The following is a 15,518-nucleotide window of genomic DNA, read 5'->3' on the forward strand; positions in this document are numbered from 1 at the left end:
GGCTCGTAAAATTATACCTAGGCTAAATATAAGCCTTCCACAACCATATGACCCACTAATATATTACATTATTTTATCAAAATAGTTGAACCTGCTTTTTTTTTTTCAATAATCACTGATCTGACTTTCAAGTCTGTCTATGAAAATGGCCTTTTTGTAAAAAAAAATTACTAGAACCATGCACAATGCACACCCACAGATAATGACCCACTTCTTGTAACAGGCATTATAGAAAATGAACACAGGTCTCATGAACAATCTCTCAAGCACAAGCCCACGTGCTAGTGAGTAGCCAGTTCATCTTTATATTTGAAGTCTAGACAACTTGCATTTGCTTGCTAATACGATAGAACAGTTAAACTGTTATGAATACACCCTCCTTTCTGTCTCCAACTGTTTACTTTGTTTAGATATTGAAATCAAGTGGCCGACCTGGATACGGTGCTTATTTCTCAGAATGAGAGGTTCCAATTCTTTATATAAATGTGTATTTTTAGGGTCGTTGCACATTTATAAAACACAGACTAGAAAGTTAGCGCATGACATTCTGTCTCTAAAATGCTGCTAGCTGTGCGTGGTACCGCAATGCAGCGCACGATAGAAACTGAGCATACATGTTCCCCAATCAAGTTCATTGATACTCTCGTTTTAGTAGGGTCTTATCTGTTTTACATTTTGGGAGTAGAAAAAAAGGTTATCGTTAGAAAGTTTAAGTTCTTTTCTATTACAGTAAAATAATGTTTGTAACCGTTTTGGTGTCCATATGACCGATTCTGTTGGACCAAACCTCAAATGGAAATAGCGAGTTTTTAAACTGCTTGTTGTCAGAGAGGAAGAAGTTATTTTTCCTCTTTTGTTGTTGTGAGCAGCAGAGGGGAGGGGCTTGGCGTCTATGTGTGAGTGGGAAGTTGCACTGTGCGCGGCTAAAAATAAACTAAAAACCAAGAGGCATTTGGAACGTCGCGGTAAAACATAAATGTAAATTAATTCAATATACAGTATAACCCATTCCTACCCCAATGTTTTAACTACATCCCCCACCTCTCCGAATTTGCCAATTACCCACTGATATGTATGAAAGGAGGTCATATTAACATTGCCTTATAAGGTTTTACTGGTAATATACCACATCTTCTGTCTGAAATGGGTGTTACACTGCAAGAATATGCAACATCACTCAAACACTGGACGGCCTTACTGCACAGGAACATTTTAGTTTTACCTCAAACTTCACAGAGCTCTGCACTCACCAGATAAACATTGGATTCAAAAAATGTTTGCCTTGTTTGACTAGCCAACCATGTTTCAACAAACCTTTTCAATAACTCAATCCCACAAGGCTCTTTTTTTGAACACGCTCTTTGCGTCTGTCTCCCTCGTCAGTATCCCTGGCTCAGCAGTGTGTGCCTTCTACATGGATGACATAGAGAAGGCCTTTAATGGGAAGTTTAAGGAGCAGAAAACCAGTGACTCAGCCTGGACCCCAGTACCAGAGGAACAGGTGCCCAAGCCTAGGTATGAGACTGCCTTCTAAAGGGGGGAAACACTAGCCTACATATGACAACGACCATATGAGTTGGCCATACAGCACCAACAGATCTGGGACCAGCTAGACTAGCACAGTACATACCCATGTTTTGTTTGAATAAGAGTTGCCAAATGTAATTTCTCAAATCTCTACTTTCTACTTCAGACCTGGTTCCTGTGCCGGTGACGGCCTGGCCTCTGCCTACAAGTCGTCCACCACCTTCCCCGACGACACGCTGACCTTCATCAAGTCTTACCCTCTGATGGACGAGGCGGTGCCCTCCGTCAACGACCGGCCCTGCTTCACCCGCACCACCAGCAGGTACTGTAGGGCAGTACAATGCAATAGAACATAACTATTTATCTTTGTGTGGACAAACGGCACCATAGACAAATATACAATAATGCAATATAACATACACTGTTATACAAATCTGACATATCAGCAGTATGACAGCAAAGTTTTTGTGCAACCGTGTACAGTAAGTCAAATGACTCAATGGATGACACTTTACTCAAACCAGGCAACTGGGGTCCTCGCTCAGAAACTAAATCCAGAAATTGCCTCAGCCTAGCTACTGCTTCTCTGTTTGACCGGAGACTGTGGCTTCATCCACAAAGCTTGACATTTACTGGCGGTGCAGAGGTGATATGAGGTGTTTGAGTCTGCCTGCCGTACCCCCTGGGTGCCCGGCCTGCTGCTTCTCACCACAGGAAGCTGATGTGATACTCTGGTAAATGACAACAGAAGCACAGGGAACATGTTATTTCACACTGCTCCAAACATCCTGACACGAAACCTCCTAGTGAAATATCCTGAAGTCCTAGTGAAGTCATGGAAATATTGGCGATAAAATGAGGCTTAAATCATAGGATGTTCTCATCGAGTGTGTTGCATTCATGAACCCGAGGAAATAACATTTTATAGCATAGTGGTTATTATTAAACTGAAAATAACATGCAGGGGTTATGCTTCAGTCTTCAGCAGCCAGTAGAGATGACTGGCGTTAGATATACATGTGTAAACACACGAAGATAAGAACATGTACATTTTGGAGACAATCATGGTTAATTTACAAAACCTTCCTTGACAGCTGCTATGCTGCTAGGGAACCAACACAAGCCATTCGGGAAAGTGCCAAATCTCACCCAGAAAGTAGCCTAAAGCAAAAGGGAATTTTCAGAGCAGCTGCACTCTAGCTATTCTGTTTTCCCCATTTGAGGGTACTAATCCACTCCATCTTTTGGTGCACAGAAAACCATACTAGTTAAAATCAGGAAAAGCACAAAAAAGGCTGAGCAAAAATATTTTTTTAAGGGATGAAAAATTCTTCATTTACAACCCTATGTTGACCTGTGTCTCAATGCCAGTCACGGCGGTTCACTTGTTCTGAATGACTGACCCATTATGGCTGACGAGTTACCAGTTCCGGAAGTACAATCAGCGCTAACTGTGTTTTTCACTTCTCCAGGTACAAGCTGACTCAGATTGCGGTGGACACCTCTGCCGGGCCGTCTAAGGACCGCACTGTGGTCTTCCTGGGCTCGGAGGATGGCAGGGTCCTGAAGGTGTTGTCCAGCACTCATCCTAACGCCTCCTTTGGCTCCCAGCTCCTGGAGGACATAGATGTGTATAACCCCTCAATGTGAGCACAAAACCTCAATAAGTCAGTCTATAACCTCACTTAAGTAAGTGTGTAACCACTTTTGAATAGGTCATAACTACGCAGGCGTAGTAAAAGTAAAAGTTGGTTATGGCATGAATACCTGACTGCTGTATAAGCATCCCATTGTGACAGTACTGTAATATCAGTCTGGAAAATCTCCAAAATGAATGTCTATACCCTCTTTAAAGCTGTAACCTACATTATAATGCTATTACTTCCGCCAAATGGTCCACATCTTTACTATGGTAGTTCACAAGTAGAGTAATTTTATTCTCTACACTATATTAGGGGTTCAAATGGTATATCAACTTCCTAAATGCACATTTCTTACAGAGATAGGCTTTAAATGGGGCTCCCATTTCTATCTGCGACTGAGTCATTGTACTGTGTTTCACATGTCTATGGTCTTACTCGAATCTGTTAGTATGGTTGTGCTTTAAGTGTTCTCACGTGTCATGTGACCATGTTTTCCCAAAGGTGTAACATTCAGGGGCAGGAGGACCGGAGGATTCTGGGAATGGAGCTGGATAAGGAGCATCATGCCTTGTTCGTGGCCTTCACCAGCTGTGTCATCAGAGTACCACTCAGCCGCTGCACTGAGCACGGCGCCTGTAAAAAGTGAGTTACAACAAGGTCGGAAACGATTGTGTGAAAATACACATGGGAGGATATACAGTATTGTTAGGGCCGAGTTTTCCCTTACTACGTGACCTAGAAAAAATGGGTCCTGGCATTTTTTTGTGCTTTTGCACTGCTCAAAATAGTTTACTCTAAATACTTAGTCTCTGTATACCAAGCTCTTTAAATGTCAAATTGTGGTCAAGTGATTTCAGTATCAACAAATATTTGTATTTGTTCTAGTCATTTGTCAGATAATTGAGCTAGAGAGAACATGGAAGCCATGAGGAAATTAACAAATTGTCCAAATGTATTTGGCACAGCTTCTAAAAGAGCCTGTTTGTATATTTTGGCAAACAACCAAAACATTAGAAATGGGCGCTTAATTGCCCCTGGAATCAATATTTTAACAGCCCGTAAATGTTGGAAATGTTTCAGGATATCATTAGCACAGAATACCACATCAACAATATCATTATAGTTGACTGATCCTGCCATTGGAATTTATCAACATTCAAACAGCAACAAAAATATTCACTGCCTCCTTCATAGTCGGACACACACTCGCATGTGCATGCATACAAACGCAGTCTGGGTCAGCCCACAATACCTTTTGAGAGGCCGTGTGCATAAACTCCTACTAGTGGGACGTGAGGGAGGCAGGGTTTCATGAAAACATAGAACACTGATTGACAAGTGAGAAATCCAAAGGAGACAACCCCCTCTCTTCCTCCTTCCCTAGGCAAGTGTATGACAGCCCCCCCCCCCCTCTCGCATATTCTCCCCTCAGAGCACCCCCTCATTCCCTGTGGTCCTGGCTGTCAGCATGTCTCCACAGCTGGAGGAGAGAGACTGAGGGGCACCTGTCACTAAGATAACTGGCTTCACTCCTCCAGGCTGCCCGTCATGACACACACAGAAATATTTAGAAACAGATGCACACACCTGTCCTTTATGAGGTCTTTCACAGGCATACTTGTCATCTTGGAGAATGAGCTAAAACACACTGTCAGACACATTCACCTCTCTGTGTTCACACGCAGGCCAGTCTCGCTCTGCAGACACCAGATGGGGAATAGCCCTAACAGACCGCGCTCCACTAGACCGCAGCAGTGTCCTTGCCTCAAGTGTGTGTGTGGCGTGTCACTTTGTCAACGTAGACACAGTCGGGCGCCCATTGCCTCCACGCCAAGGAGCAATATCATACAGGGATTTAACCGTCTCTTGCCTCGTCATTTTCTAGGAGTTGTCTGTCCTCCCGTGACCCGTACTGCATCTGGCTCCGGACCGGGAGCTGTGCCAACATGGCGCCAGGGTTCAAGTAAGTGTCACTTTCCTTCCTGTCGCGCTGAAAGGCATCAATCTGAAAGGTAATAAAGGTTTGAGAGCGTGATCGTATATCTGCCATCACTATTGGCCCCCATAAGAGGAGAGGAGAGTAGAGAGTGGAAGATATAAGGGAAATAAATCTCAAAACCCTTTGAAAGTCATATTAAGGAAGAATGTATTGAGTAAGTGACATCATTGTACTGCAGATGAGGACCGCTCTTCAAAGATGAGTTTTCCCGATAGTCAGTTTCTTTACACCAGCAAATTATACACTTTGGAACTCTGTTTGTGCAGTTAATGCTAATATGCATCCATTTGTTTCTTTATATCTGCTGGCTTTGGGCCAGTTTCCACTTTTGCAATGCACTTTAAGTGAAAGGAACAATCAACCACTTGAGCCACAATGGCTTGAGTCCATTGATTTATTTATGAGCTGACAGATACTGCAATCTCTCAGGAATAAAAAATGTTGTCACCCCAGACCTCCTGAAAATGAAAATAGTCTCTTCAATTCTCTGAAACAAAGGAAATGACTGAACAACTGATTGGTTGCCATCGATCAGTTCTCATGAACTGAAGAGGGGTCATTTGACACTGACTCATGATCATTGCTCTCCAGTGTTATGGAAAAGGTTGCTGTGTAAGAGCTTACTGGGATTCACTTGGCCATGCCACCAGTTCACTTTGTTCCACAACCTCACCCATTCCCTAGCAGTGATTATTTTTTTATCCTGCTCGTGGTTTCTGTCCCGGCCTAGTGCCATCACACCCGATTCAACTAATCAAACTAATTGTCAACACCTTGATTAGCTGAATCCGGTGTTTCACTGCAGAGTCGCGGACAAAAACCAGCGGTACTGCGGCTCTGCATGTGTAGGGCTAGCACCCCCCCCCCCCTTTGGTGAAGTGGTGCTAAAGAACAAGGTTGTGGCTCACACCTACTCTCACACCTCTCTTTTGGCAAGCTGCCAAAGTGGGTCCCCATCTCTCCTCCCTCTCCTGTCTCCTTTCCTACTCATTTGCCCGTTGTTCTTTCGCTGATATGTGACATCTCCCTGAATCTCCCAGATTGTCGAGGGGAAAAAAGCGAAGGTCTTTGATTTGTGGAACCAAGGAGAATTGCGGAAAGCATTCTGTCTGTTTTAACTGCTGCAGAATTGAGTTTCCATCCTGTGACTTTCGACATGGCGCTTCCAGGGTTGGCGGTTTAGCGCGATTTGTCATGCTGTGTCCGCAGTAGAAAGGCCTTGATTAAATCTTTTAGATGCTGAAAAAAGTCATTTTGCAGTTTAAATGTCAGTCATCGACATGGATCTAATGGCACTCACTGTAATCTATATAGATTTTGGGGGACATTCCTAATCCCAGCAGCACAGGAATTGGTGGTTTAAGACGGGGATTCATGAACTTTGAGAGACTATTGCAAGTTCCATAAAGTTGCACCTCCAAAGTATAAATCTCAGTGAAATATCTCTGTTTTTGTTAGAGAGTTAGAGTTCAGTGGACAAGGAAGAATGTTCTGGAAACACCTTATCCAGGACACTGTGGTTCAGCCACTTCCCTAAGATGAGCAGCAGATGGGCCTTGTTGTTGTGGCAGCGAGTCAGTGGTTTCCCTGGAGACGAACGGGTTGATCCAGACCAGAGGTGAATGCGACAGACGTTTTGGCAGACCGGGCCATCTTGGCAAAATGCTCTAAAGAGCTCCCAAGTGAGGCGATCGGCGAAAAACAAAATGGAGCTGAAGTGCTTTGCCAGTCCCAAAGCAACTCTGCAGCCTGGCCCACCACTGTTTAAAATATGATGTTTGTCTTCTTAAACTCAAACCTCTAATTAGGCCTTCTCCTAAACTGAACCCTCCTTATTTGGATGTGAGTGGGTGACTATTTTCTTATATGACTTTTAATTAGCAAGCATTTGTATAAACTTATATCAGTCTCACTGCCTGTATGCATCTCTGGTAGGTCTCTGGTTTTTACGAGTATGCGTTGTCAAGTGAGACTATTTCTGAGAATTTTCATATTTTCATATGTATGTCTCCTAGTCCTTTCCCCTCGTTCATTGTTAGTAAATAGAAGAGCGTTACAGTTTCTGAGTGAGGGAAATGAATAGCACTCACGCATCCCACACTTTTGAAAATGGATACACGGAGAGCGAGTGAACGAGAAGCGGAGAGAGGAGAGAAAAAGCAAAAATAAACAAATGTACACAAAGCAAGGACTCCGCAGCACAGAGACGGAAAGGGCTGAAGGGTGAATGAGAATGAGCTCCCGTTGGTGTCAGAAGTGGGATCCAATTTAATCATATTCATTCCCCTTCCCTTAATGGACACTTGTGTGCCGCCTTCAAACCCCACATTCCATTAGCCTCCAGCCACTCTAAATGTATCGGGTTGTGTATGGACCTTTCTCTCATTCACAGGCATGCAGAATCTAAATCTATAGATGGCTGTCTGTGCAAGTGGCAGGCACTGATTGAAAAGTCCTAATGAGAATGAATACTGGAAACCCCTCTTCTCCGTGGGTAGGAGGGGAGAGTGGCCCAAAATACAGCCCCCAATAGTTAAACCTGCATTTGTGTGTTTCACTTCCCTTTAAAGTGTTCTGGAATATAGTAGTCCCTTGCAAAGCCAGGGTTGTGGGTTTGATTCCCACGGGGGACTAGTATGAAAATGTATGCTCTCACTACTGTAAGTCGCTCTGGATAAGAGTGTCTGCTAAATAGTGTAAATGTAAAATGAATATGCACATGCAAAACACTGGGTCTGGCTCCTTATTTTGTTTGAATAGGGTCTGGATAATGACCTTGGCTTTAGTCCTTGCTATCTTTTTCTCCTAAATGATGCAGGCTATCCTGGCCACTTCTGCTCCCCCTGTCACCTGATAGGAAGATTATCATCTGACCTTTATCAGTCGTGACGCTGGTTTCTAATTGGACAGCGCACAAGGGGAGAACAGACCAACTTTGTTAGGGTGCCAGCAAAATGGATGTTCTCTTTCCTTCTGTAGCTCAGTTGGTAGAGCATGGCGCTTGTAACGCCAGGGTAGTGGGTTCGATTCCCGGGACCACCCATACGTAGAATGTATGCACACATGACTGTAAGTCGCTTTGGATAAAAGCGTCTGCTAAATGGCATATATACATATATACATATATACATATACATATACATATACATATATACATATACATACATATACCACCTTGTCTGTGGATGGTGACGTCATATGCATGTGCAGGATGTGTCTCTCAGGTTGTGAATGTACTGGCTAAGAAAAATCTTCTCTCATCGACAACTGGCAGGTTGGGCAAGTTCTGTATTAGGATGGCGGTAAATGGGCTTTGCGCTGTAGGTGAATGAGGCAAGCTTTTCCAAACAGATATTTGCATCCTGTAGTGTAGCACAAACTCCAGAAAGTTCTGGGACACTGTAAAGTCCATGGAGAATAAGAGCACCTCCTCCCAGCTGCCCACTGCACTGAGGCTACGAAACACCGTCACCAACGATAAATCTACAATAATCAAGAATTTCAATAAGCATTTTTCTACGGCTGGCCATGCTTCCCACCTGGCTACCCCTACCCCAGTTAACAGCTCTGCACCCCCCACAGCAACTTGCCCAAACCTCCCCCATTTCTCCTTCATCCCCCTCTTCAAACGGGGTGACACTCCCCGACACTCCGACACTTTCTAAAGTCTTCGAACGCCAAGTTAACAAACAGATGACCGACCATTTCGAATCCCAATGTACCTTCTGGTTTCCGAGCTGGTCATGGGTGCACCTCAGCCACGCTCAAGGTCGTAAATGATATCATAACCGCCATCGATAAAAGACAATACTGTACAGTCGTATTCATCGACCTGGCCAAGGCTTTCGACTCAATCACCGCATTCTTATCTGCAGACTCAACAGCCTTAGTTTCTCAAATGACTGCATCGCCTGGTTCACCAACTACACTTCAGACAGAGTTCAGTGTGTCAAATCAGAGGGCCTGTTGTCCAGACCTCTGGTAGTCTCTATGGGGGTGCCACAGGGTTCAATGATTCTCTGATCCACCTTTACGCAGACGACACCACAACTACAAATACCTAGGTGTCTAGTTAGACTGTAAACTCTCCTTCCAGACTCACATTAAGCATCTCCAATCCAAAATTAAATCTAGATTCTACATTTTCATCTGGATCTTCACAACTAGCTAACTGCAACCCCGGATGACTACTCCTGGCTAGCGTTTCCATCCACTTAGCTTGAAGCTAGCCCGACCAGAGCTCCTGTGCTTCCACCGAAGCATACTCCTGGGCTACAATATCCGGACCCCTTCTACAGCCGGTACGGGGCATGGAACCCCGCAGATCCCCTAAGACTGGAATACCGACATAATCTGCCCGAGGACTCCCAACAGGCCCCTCAGGCGCGACGCCCGCTGAAGGCCCATTATGCTAACCAGCTAGGCCTGCTAGCTACCTAGAGCTACTTGGAACCCTACTAATTCCACGACCGGTCTATCGACGTCACCGCATGAAGAGGCAAAAACAGACTTAACCCCATCGCAACGTCCCCCAAAGGCTAACTTTCTAGCCCCTGCTATCTGCTTGCTTTCTAACCCGGCCTGCTAACTGCTAGCCTGCCCCGGTCTACAAACTGCTAGCTTGTTTAGCCCCGGTATGCTAACTGCTAGCTTGTTTAGCCCAGGCCTACTAACTGTTAGCTTGTTAGCACCGGCCTGCTAACTGTCTGAAACGCCGTGTCCCCAGTCAGACCCATATTTATTTTCAATCTCTTTTCGATTTTTAGTTTGATTATACCTTCCGGTAACCTGCCTCACCCAATGTGAATCGGAATCACTATTATTTTACATTTTTAGAATACATTCAAGAACCTCCAGAAGCTAACCAGCTAATTAGCTACAAGCTGTTTAGTCATTGTTAGCCACTGCTAGCGGCTTTTACCTTCTGCACAGCCAGCCCTGTTTTTAGCCTGGATAATACTTGCCAGTCTACCAGTATCGAACTGTCTCTCCACAACAACGCCGGATTCCTGCCGTAATCCCTGGACCAGTACTTCTGATCTTCACAGCTAGCTTACACCCAGTACCGAAGCTATCCCTGAGGTCCACCTCCCGGCCTACTCAGCTGTTCACCCGAACCCCACTCATACACGGCTAGAGCCCAATACTTCACCGGATCCTTGCTGTAAACTCTGGACCTTGGCTACCGCCACTGCCACGAAGCTTGCACCATTAGCCGTGAGCCAGGCACATCTCCCTGCTAGCAAACTAAATTCTACAATACCTCTTTCGCCATCTGGCTTGGATTCTTTGTCGACTCGGCACCCCGCCGCACCACCACGACTGGTCTGCCGACGAATACTCCATCCGCTGTGCCTTCAACCGGCCTCCGTCTGAGCAGACCCCCCCTACCACCCCCGGGCTACTAACTTTAAACGCAGTGTCGCCCGCATGCTAGCGTAGTGGCGGCTTCCCTGTTCCATCTACTGCTGCCCCCTGGACACTATGATCACTTAGCTACATAGCTGATGCCTGCTGGACTGTCCATTAATCACGGTACTCCATTCTGTTTATTTATGTTTTATCTGTCGGCCCCAGCCACGAACTCAGGCTCTGTGTGTAGTTAATCCGACCCTCTCTGCTCTAGGCGACCAGTTTTGATCGCCTTTAGCCGCACCCTCATCCTACTCCTCCTCTGTTCCTCGGGTGATGTGGAGGTAAACCCAGGCCCTGCATGTCCCCAGGCAACCTCATTTGTTAACTTCTGTGATCGAAAAAGCCTTGGTTTCATGCATGTCAACATCAGAAGCATCCTCCCTAAGTTTGTTTTACTCACTGCTTTAGCGCACACTCTGCCAACCCTGATGTCCTTGCCGTGTGTCTGAATCCTGGCTTAGGAAGGCCACCAAAAATTCTGAGATTTCCATACCCAACTATAACACTTTCTGTCAAGATAGAACTGCCAGGGTCTCCCGGGTGGTGCAATGGTTAAGGGCGCTGTACTGCAGCGCCAGCTGTGCCATCAGAGACTCTGGGTTCACTCCCAGGCTCTGTCGTAACCGGCCGCGACCGGGAGGTCCAGGGGAGGTCTAGGGATGTCCTTGTCTCATCGCGCACCAGCGACTCTGTGGCGGGCCGGGCGCAGTACGCGCTAACCGAGGTTGCCAGGTGCACGGTGTTTCCTCCGACACATTGGTGTGGCTGGCTTCCGGGTTGGATGCGCGCCACTGAAGCAGTGTGGCTAGGTTGGGTTGTGTATCGGAGGACGCATGACTTTCAACCTTCGTCTCTCCCGAGCCCGTACGGGAGTATTAGCGATGATAGTAGCTACTGCAACAATTGGACACCACGAAAAAGGGGGTAAAATTCGAAACAAAAAAACAAAAACAAAAAAAGATAGAACTGCCAAAGGGGGAGGATTTGTCTACTGCAGAGTTCTGTCATACTTTCCAGGTCTATGCCCAAACAATCCAAACTAATTTTAAAAATGAATCTCTCCAGAAATAAGTCCAGAAACAGCTCCCAGCTGTGCCCTGGACACCATCTGTGAATTGATCGCCCCCCCATCTAGCTTCAGAGTTTGTTCTGTTAGGTGACCTAAACTGGGATATGCTTAACACCCCGGCAGTCCTACAATCTAAGCTAGATGCCCTCAATCTCACACAAATCATCAAGGAACCCACCAGGTACAACCCTAAATCTGTAAACATGGGCACCCTAATTGACATTATCCTGACCAACTTGCCCTCTGCTGTCTTCAATCAGGATCTCAGCGATCACTGCCTCATTGCCTGTATCCGCTACGGGTCCGCGGTCAAACGACCACCCCTAATCACTGTTAAACGCTCCCTAAAACACTTCTGCGAGCAGGCCTTTCTAATCGACCTGGCCCGGGTATCCTGGAAGGATATTGACCTCATCCCGTCAATTGAGGATGCCTGGTCATTCTTTAAATGTAACTTCCTCACCATCTTAGACAAGTATGCTCCGTTTGAAAAATGCAGAACTAGGAACCCTTGGTTCACTCTAGACCTGATTGCCCTTGGCCAGCACAAAAACATCCTGTGGCGGACTGCAATATCATTCAATAGTCCCCGCGATATGCAATTGTTCAGGGAAGTCAGGAACCAATACATGCAGTCAGTCAGGAAAGCAAAGGCCAGCTTTTTTTCAGGCAGAAATTTGCATCCTGTAGCTCTAACTCCCAAAAGTTCTGGGACACTGTAAAGTCCATGGAGAACAAGAGCAGCTCCTCCCAGCTGCCCACTGCACTGAGGCTAGGTAACATGGTCACCACCGATAAATCCGTGATAATCGAAAACTCCAACAAGCATTTCTCAACGGCTGGCCATGCCTTCCTCCTGGCTACTCCAACCTCGGCCAACAGCCCCCCCCCTCCCGCAGATACTCGCCCACGCCTCCCCAGCTTCTCCTTTACCCAAATCCAGATAGCAGATGTTCTGAAAGAGCTGCAAAACCTGGACCCATACAAATCAGTCTGGATCAATCAATCTGGACCCTCTATTTCTGAAACTGTCCGCCGCCATTGTCGCAACCCCTATTACCAGCCTGTTCAACCTCTCCTTCGTATCATCTGAGATCCCCAAGGATTGGAAAGCTGCCGCGGTCATCCCCCTCTTCAAAGGGGAAGACACCCTGGACCCAAACTGTTACAGACCTATATCCATCCTACCCTGCCTATATCCATCCATCCCTGCCTATCTAAGGTCTTCAAAAGCCAAGTCAACAAACAGATCACTGACCATCTCGAATCCCACCGTACCTTCTCTGCTGTGTTCTAATCCGGTTTCCGAACCGGTCACGGGTTCACCTCAGCCACGCTCAAGGTACTAAACGATATCATAACCACCATCGATAAAAGACAGTACTGTGCAGCCGTCTTCATCGACCTGGCCAAGGCTTTCGACTCTGTCAATCACCATATTCTTATCGGCAGACTCGGTAGCCTCGGTTTTTCTAATGATTTCCTTGTCTGGTTCACCAACTACTTTGCAGACAGAGTTCAGTGTGTCAAATCAGAGGGCATGTTATCCGGTCCCCTGGCAGTCTCTAAGGGGGTACCACAGGGTTCAATTCTCTCAATTCTCGACTCTTTTCTCTGTATATATCAATGATGTTGCTCTTGCTGCGGGCGATTCCCTAATCCACCTCTATGCAGACGACACCATTCTGTATACTTCTGGCCCTTCCTTGGACACTGTGCTATCTAACCTCCAAACAAGCTTCAATGCCATACAACACTCCTTCCGTGGCCTCCAACTGCTCTTAAACGCTAGTAAAACCAAATGCACACCGTTCACTGCCTGCACCCGCACGCCCGACTAGCATCACCAGCCTGGATGGTTCCGACCTAGAATATGTGGACATCTATAAGTACCTAGGTGTCTGGCTAGACTGCAAACTCTCCTTCCAGACTCATATCAAACATCTCCAATCCAAAATCAAATCTAGAGTCGGCTTTCTATTTCGCAACAAAGCCTCCTTCACTCACGCAGCAAAACTTACCCTCGTTAAACTGACTATCCTGCCGATCTTTGACTTTGGCGATGTCATCTACAAAATAGCTTCCAATACTCTACTCAGCAAACTGGATGCAGTTTATCACAGTGCCATCCGCTTTGTTACTCTGAAGTTGGAGACTTATCTCCCTCACCAACTTTAAACAGCTGCTATCTGAGCAGCTAACCGATCACTGCAGCTGTACATAGTCCATCGGTATATAGCCCACCCAATTTACCTACCTCATCCGCATACTGTTTTTATTTTATTTACTTTTCTGCTCTTTTGCACACCAGTATCTCTACCTGCACATGTTCATCTGATCATTTATCACTCCCGTGTTAATCTGCTAAATTGTAATTATTCATTCCTATGGCCTATTTATTGCCTCCCTCCTCATGCCTTTTGCACACAATGTATATAGATTATTTTTTTCTACTATGTTATTGACTTGTTAATTGTTTATTGTTTACTCCATGTGTAACTCTGTGTTGTTGTCTGTTCACACTGCTATGCTTTATCTTGGCCAGGTCGCAGTTGCAAATGAGAACTTGTTCTCAACTAGCCTACCTTGTTATGCAGGTGAGTGAGGACCCAAAAGCGATATAACGGAAACGGAGTCTTTTAATGTCCAAACAGGGAAAACATAAATCCTCAATTATTACAGGGGAAGTCCAAACAGGGAAAACACATCCTCTAGTTTAACAGGAGAGTCCCCCTTCTAGTTGTTGAGGAGAGTTGCAGGGCTAGCGGCAACAGACTGCAGGTCCCTTCGGGTAGGCGCGGGCCGTAGAGGATAGAGACACCTGCTCACACACAGTATCTGATGACGAGGCAGAATACAACTGGACGGAACAAAGGCAAAGCAAACAGCAAACAAGAATCCGACAAGGACAGAAGCAGAAACAGAGAGAGAAATAGAGACTTAATCAGAGGGCAAAATAGGGGACAGGTGTGAAAGAGTAAACGAGGTCGTTAGGAGAATGAGGAACAGCTGGGAGCAGGAACGGAACGATAGAGAGAGAGAAATAGAGAGAGAGAAAGAAACCTAATAAGACCAGCAGGGGGAAACGAAGAGAAGAGAAAGCACAGGGACAAGACATGACAATACAATACATGACAGTACCCCCCCACTCACCGAGCGCCTCCTGGCGCACTCGAGGAGGAAACCTGGCGGCAACGGAGGAAATCATTGATCAGCGAACGGTCCAGCACGTCCCGAGATGGAACCCAACTCCTCTCCTCAGGACCGTAACGGGAAACGATGAAGAGGGAATCTAGTGCAATTATTATTATAAAAATGAGACACGGGTAGAGAACTGTAAGAGTTTGAGCAATCAGGACCAAACAGGCCAGGAGAGTAACAACTAGGGACAGACTGAGACACAGCAAGGCTAAGACCAGGAACAGGAGAGAGGCGGTGGCTGAGGACAGACTGAGACACAGCAAGTGCAGGAGCAGGACCAGGAGAGATGCGGTGGCTGGGGACAGACTGAGACACAGCAAGGGCAGGAAAGATGCGGTGGCAGGGGACAGACTGAGACACAGCAAGGGCAGGAGAGATGCGGTGGCTGGGGACAGACTGAGACACAGAAAGGCCAGGAGCAGGACCAGGAGAGATGCGGTGTCTGGGGACAGACTTAGACACAGCAAGGTCAGGAGCAGAAGCAGGAAGAGAGTTACCGGACTTAGTCTGCGCGCAGTCAGAACAAGCAGCCACGAAACGACGCGTGTCACGCTCCTGAGTGGGCCACCAAAAACGCTGGCGAATAGAAGCAAGCGTACCCCGAACGCCGAGGTGGCCGGCTAACTTGGCAGAGTGAGCCCACTGAAGAACGGCCAGACGAGTA

The 15,518-nt window shown here is 46.3% G+C and overlaps 1 protein-coding gene across 1 annotated transcript in view; it reads left to right on the forward strand.

Moving 5' to 3' along the window:
• LOC124043495 (semaphorin-6D-like) overlaps positions 1-15,518 on the forward strand; it is a 151,949-nt gene that overhangs the window by 116,029 nt on the left and 20,402 nt on the right. The window contains 5 exon segments of the mRNA XM_046362151.1: positions 1,384-1,515; positions 1,694-1,849; positions 3,000-3,173; positions 3,672-3,812; positions 5,056-5,133. Coding sequence (XP_046218107.1) covers positions 1,384-1,515; positions 1,694-1,849; positions 3,000-3,173; positions 3,672-3,812; positions 5,056-5,133 — 681 coding nt within the window.

The sequence above is a fragment of the Oncorhynchus gorbuscha genome, linkage group LG09 (genome assembly GCF_021184085.1).
Source record: "Oncorhynchus gorbuscha isolate QuinsamMale2020 ecotype Even-year linkage group LG09, OgorEven_v1.0, whole genome shotgun sequence".
In the NCBI taxonomy this organism is placed as follows: Eukaryota; Metazoa; Chordata; class Actinopteri; order Salmoniformes; family Salmonidae; genus Oncorhynchus; species Oncorhynchus gorbuscha.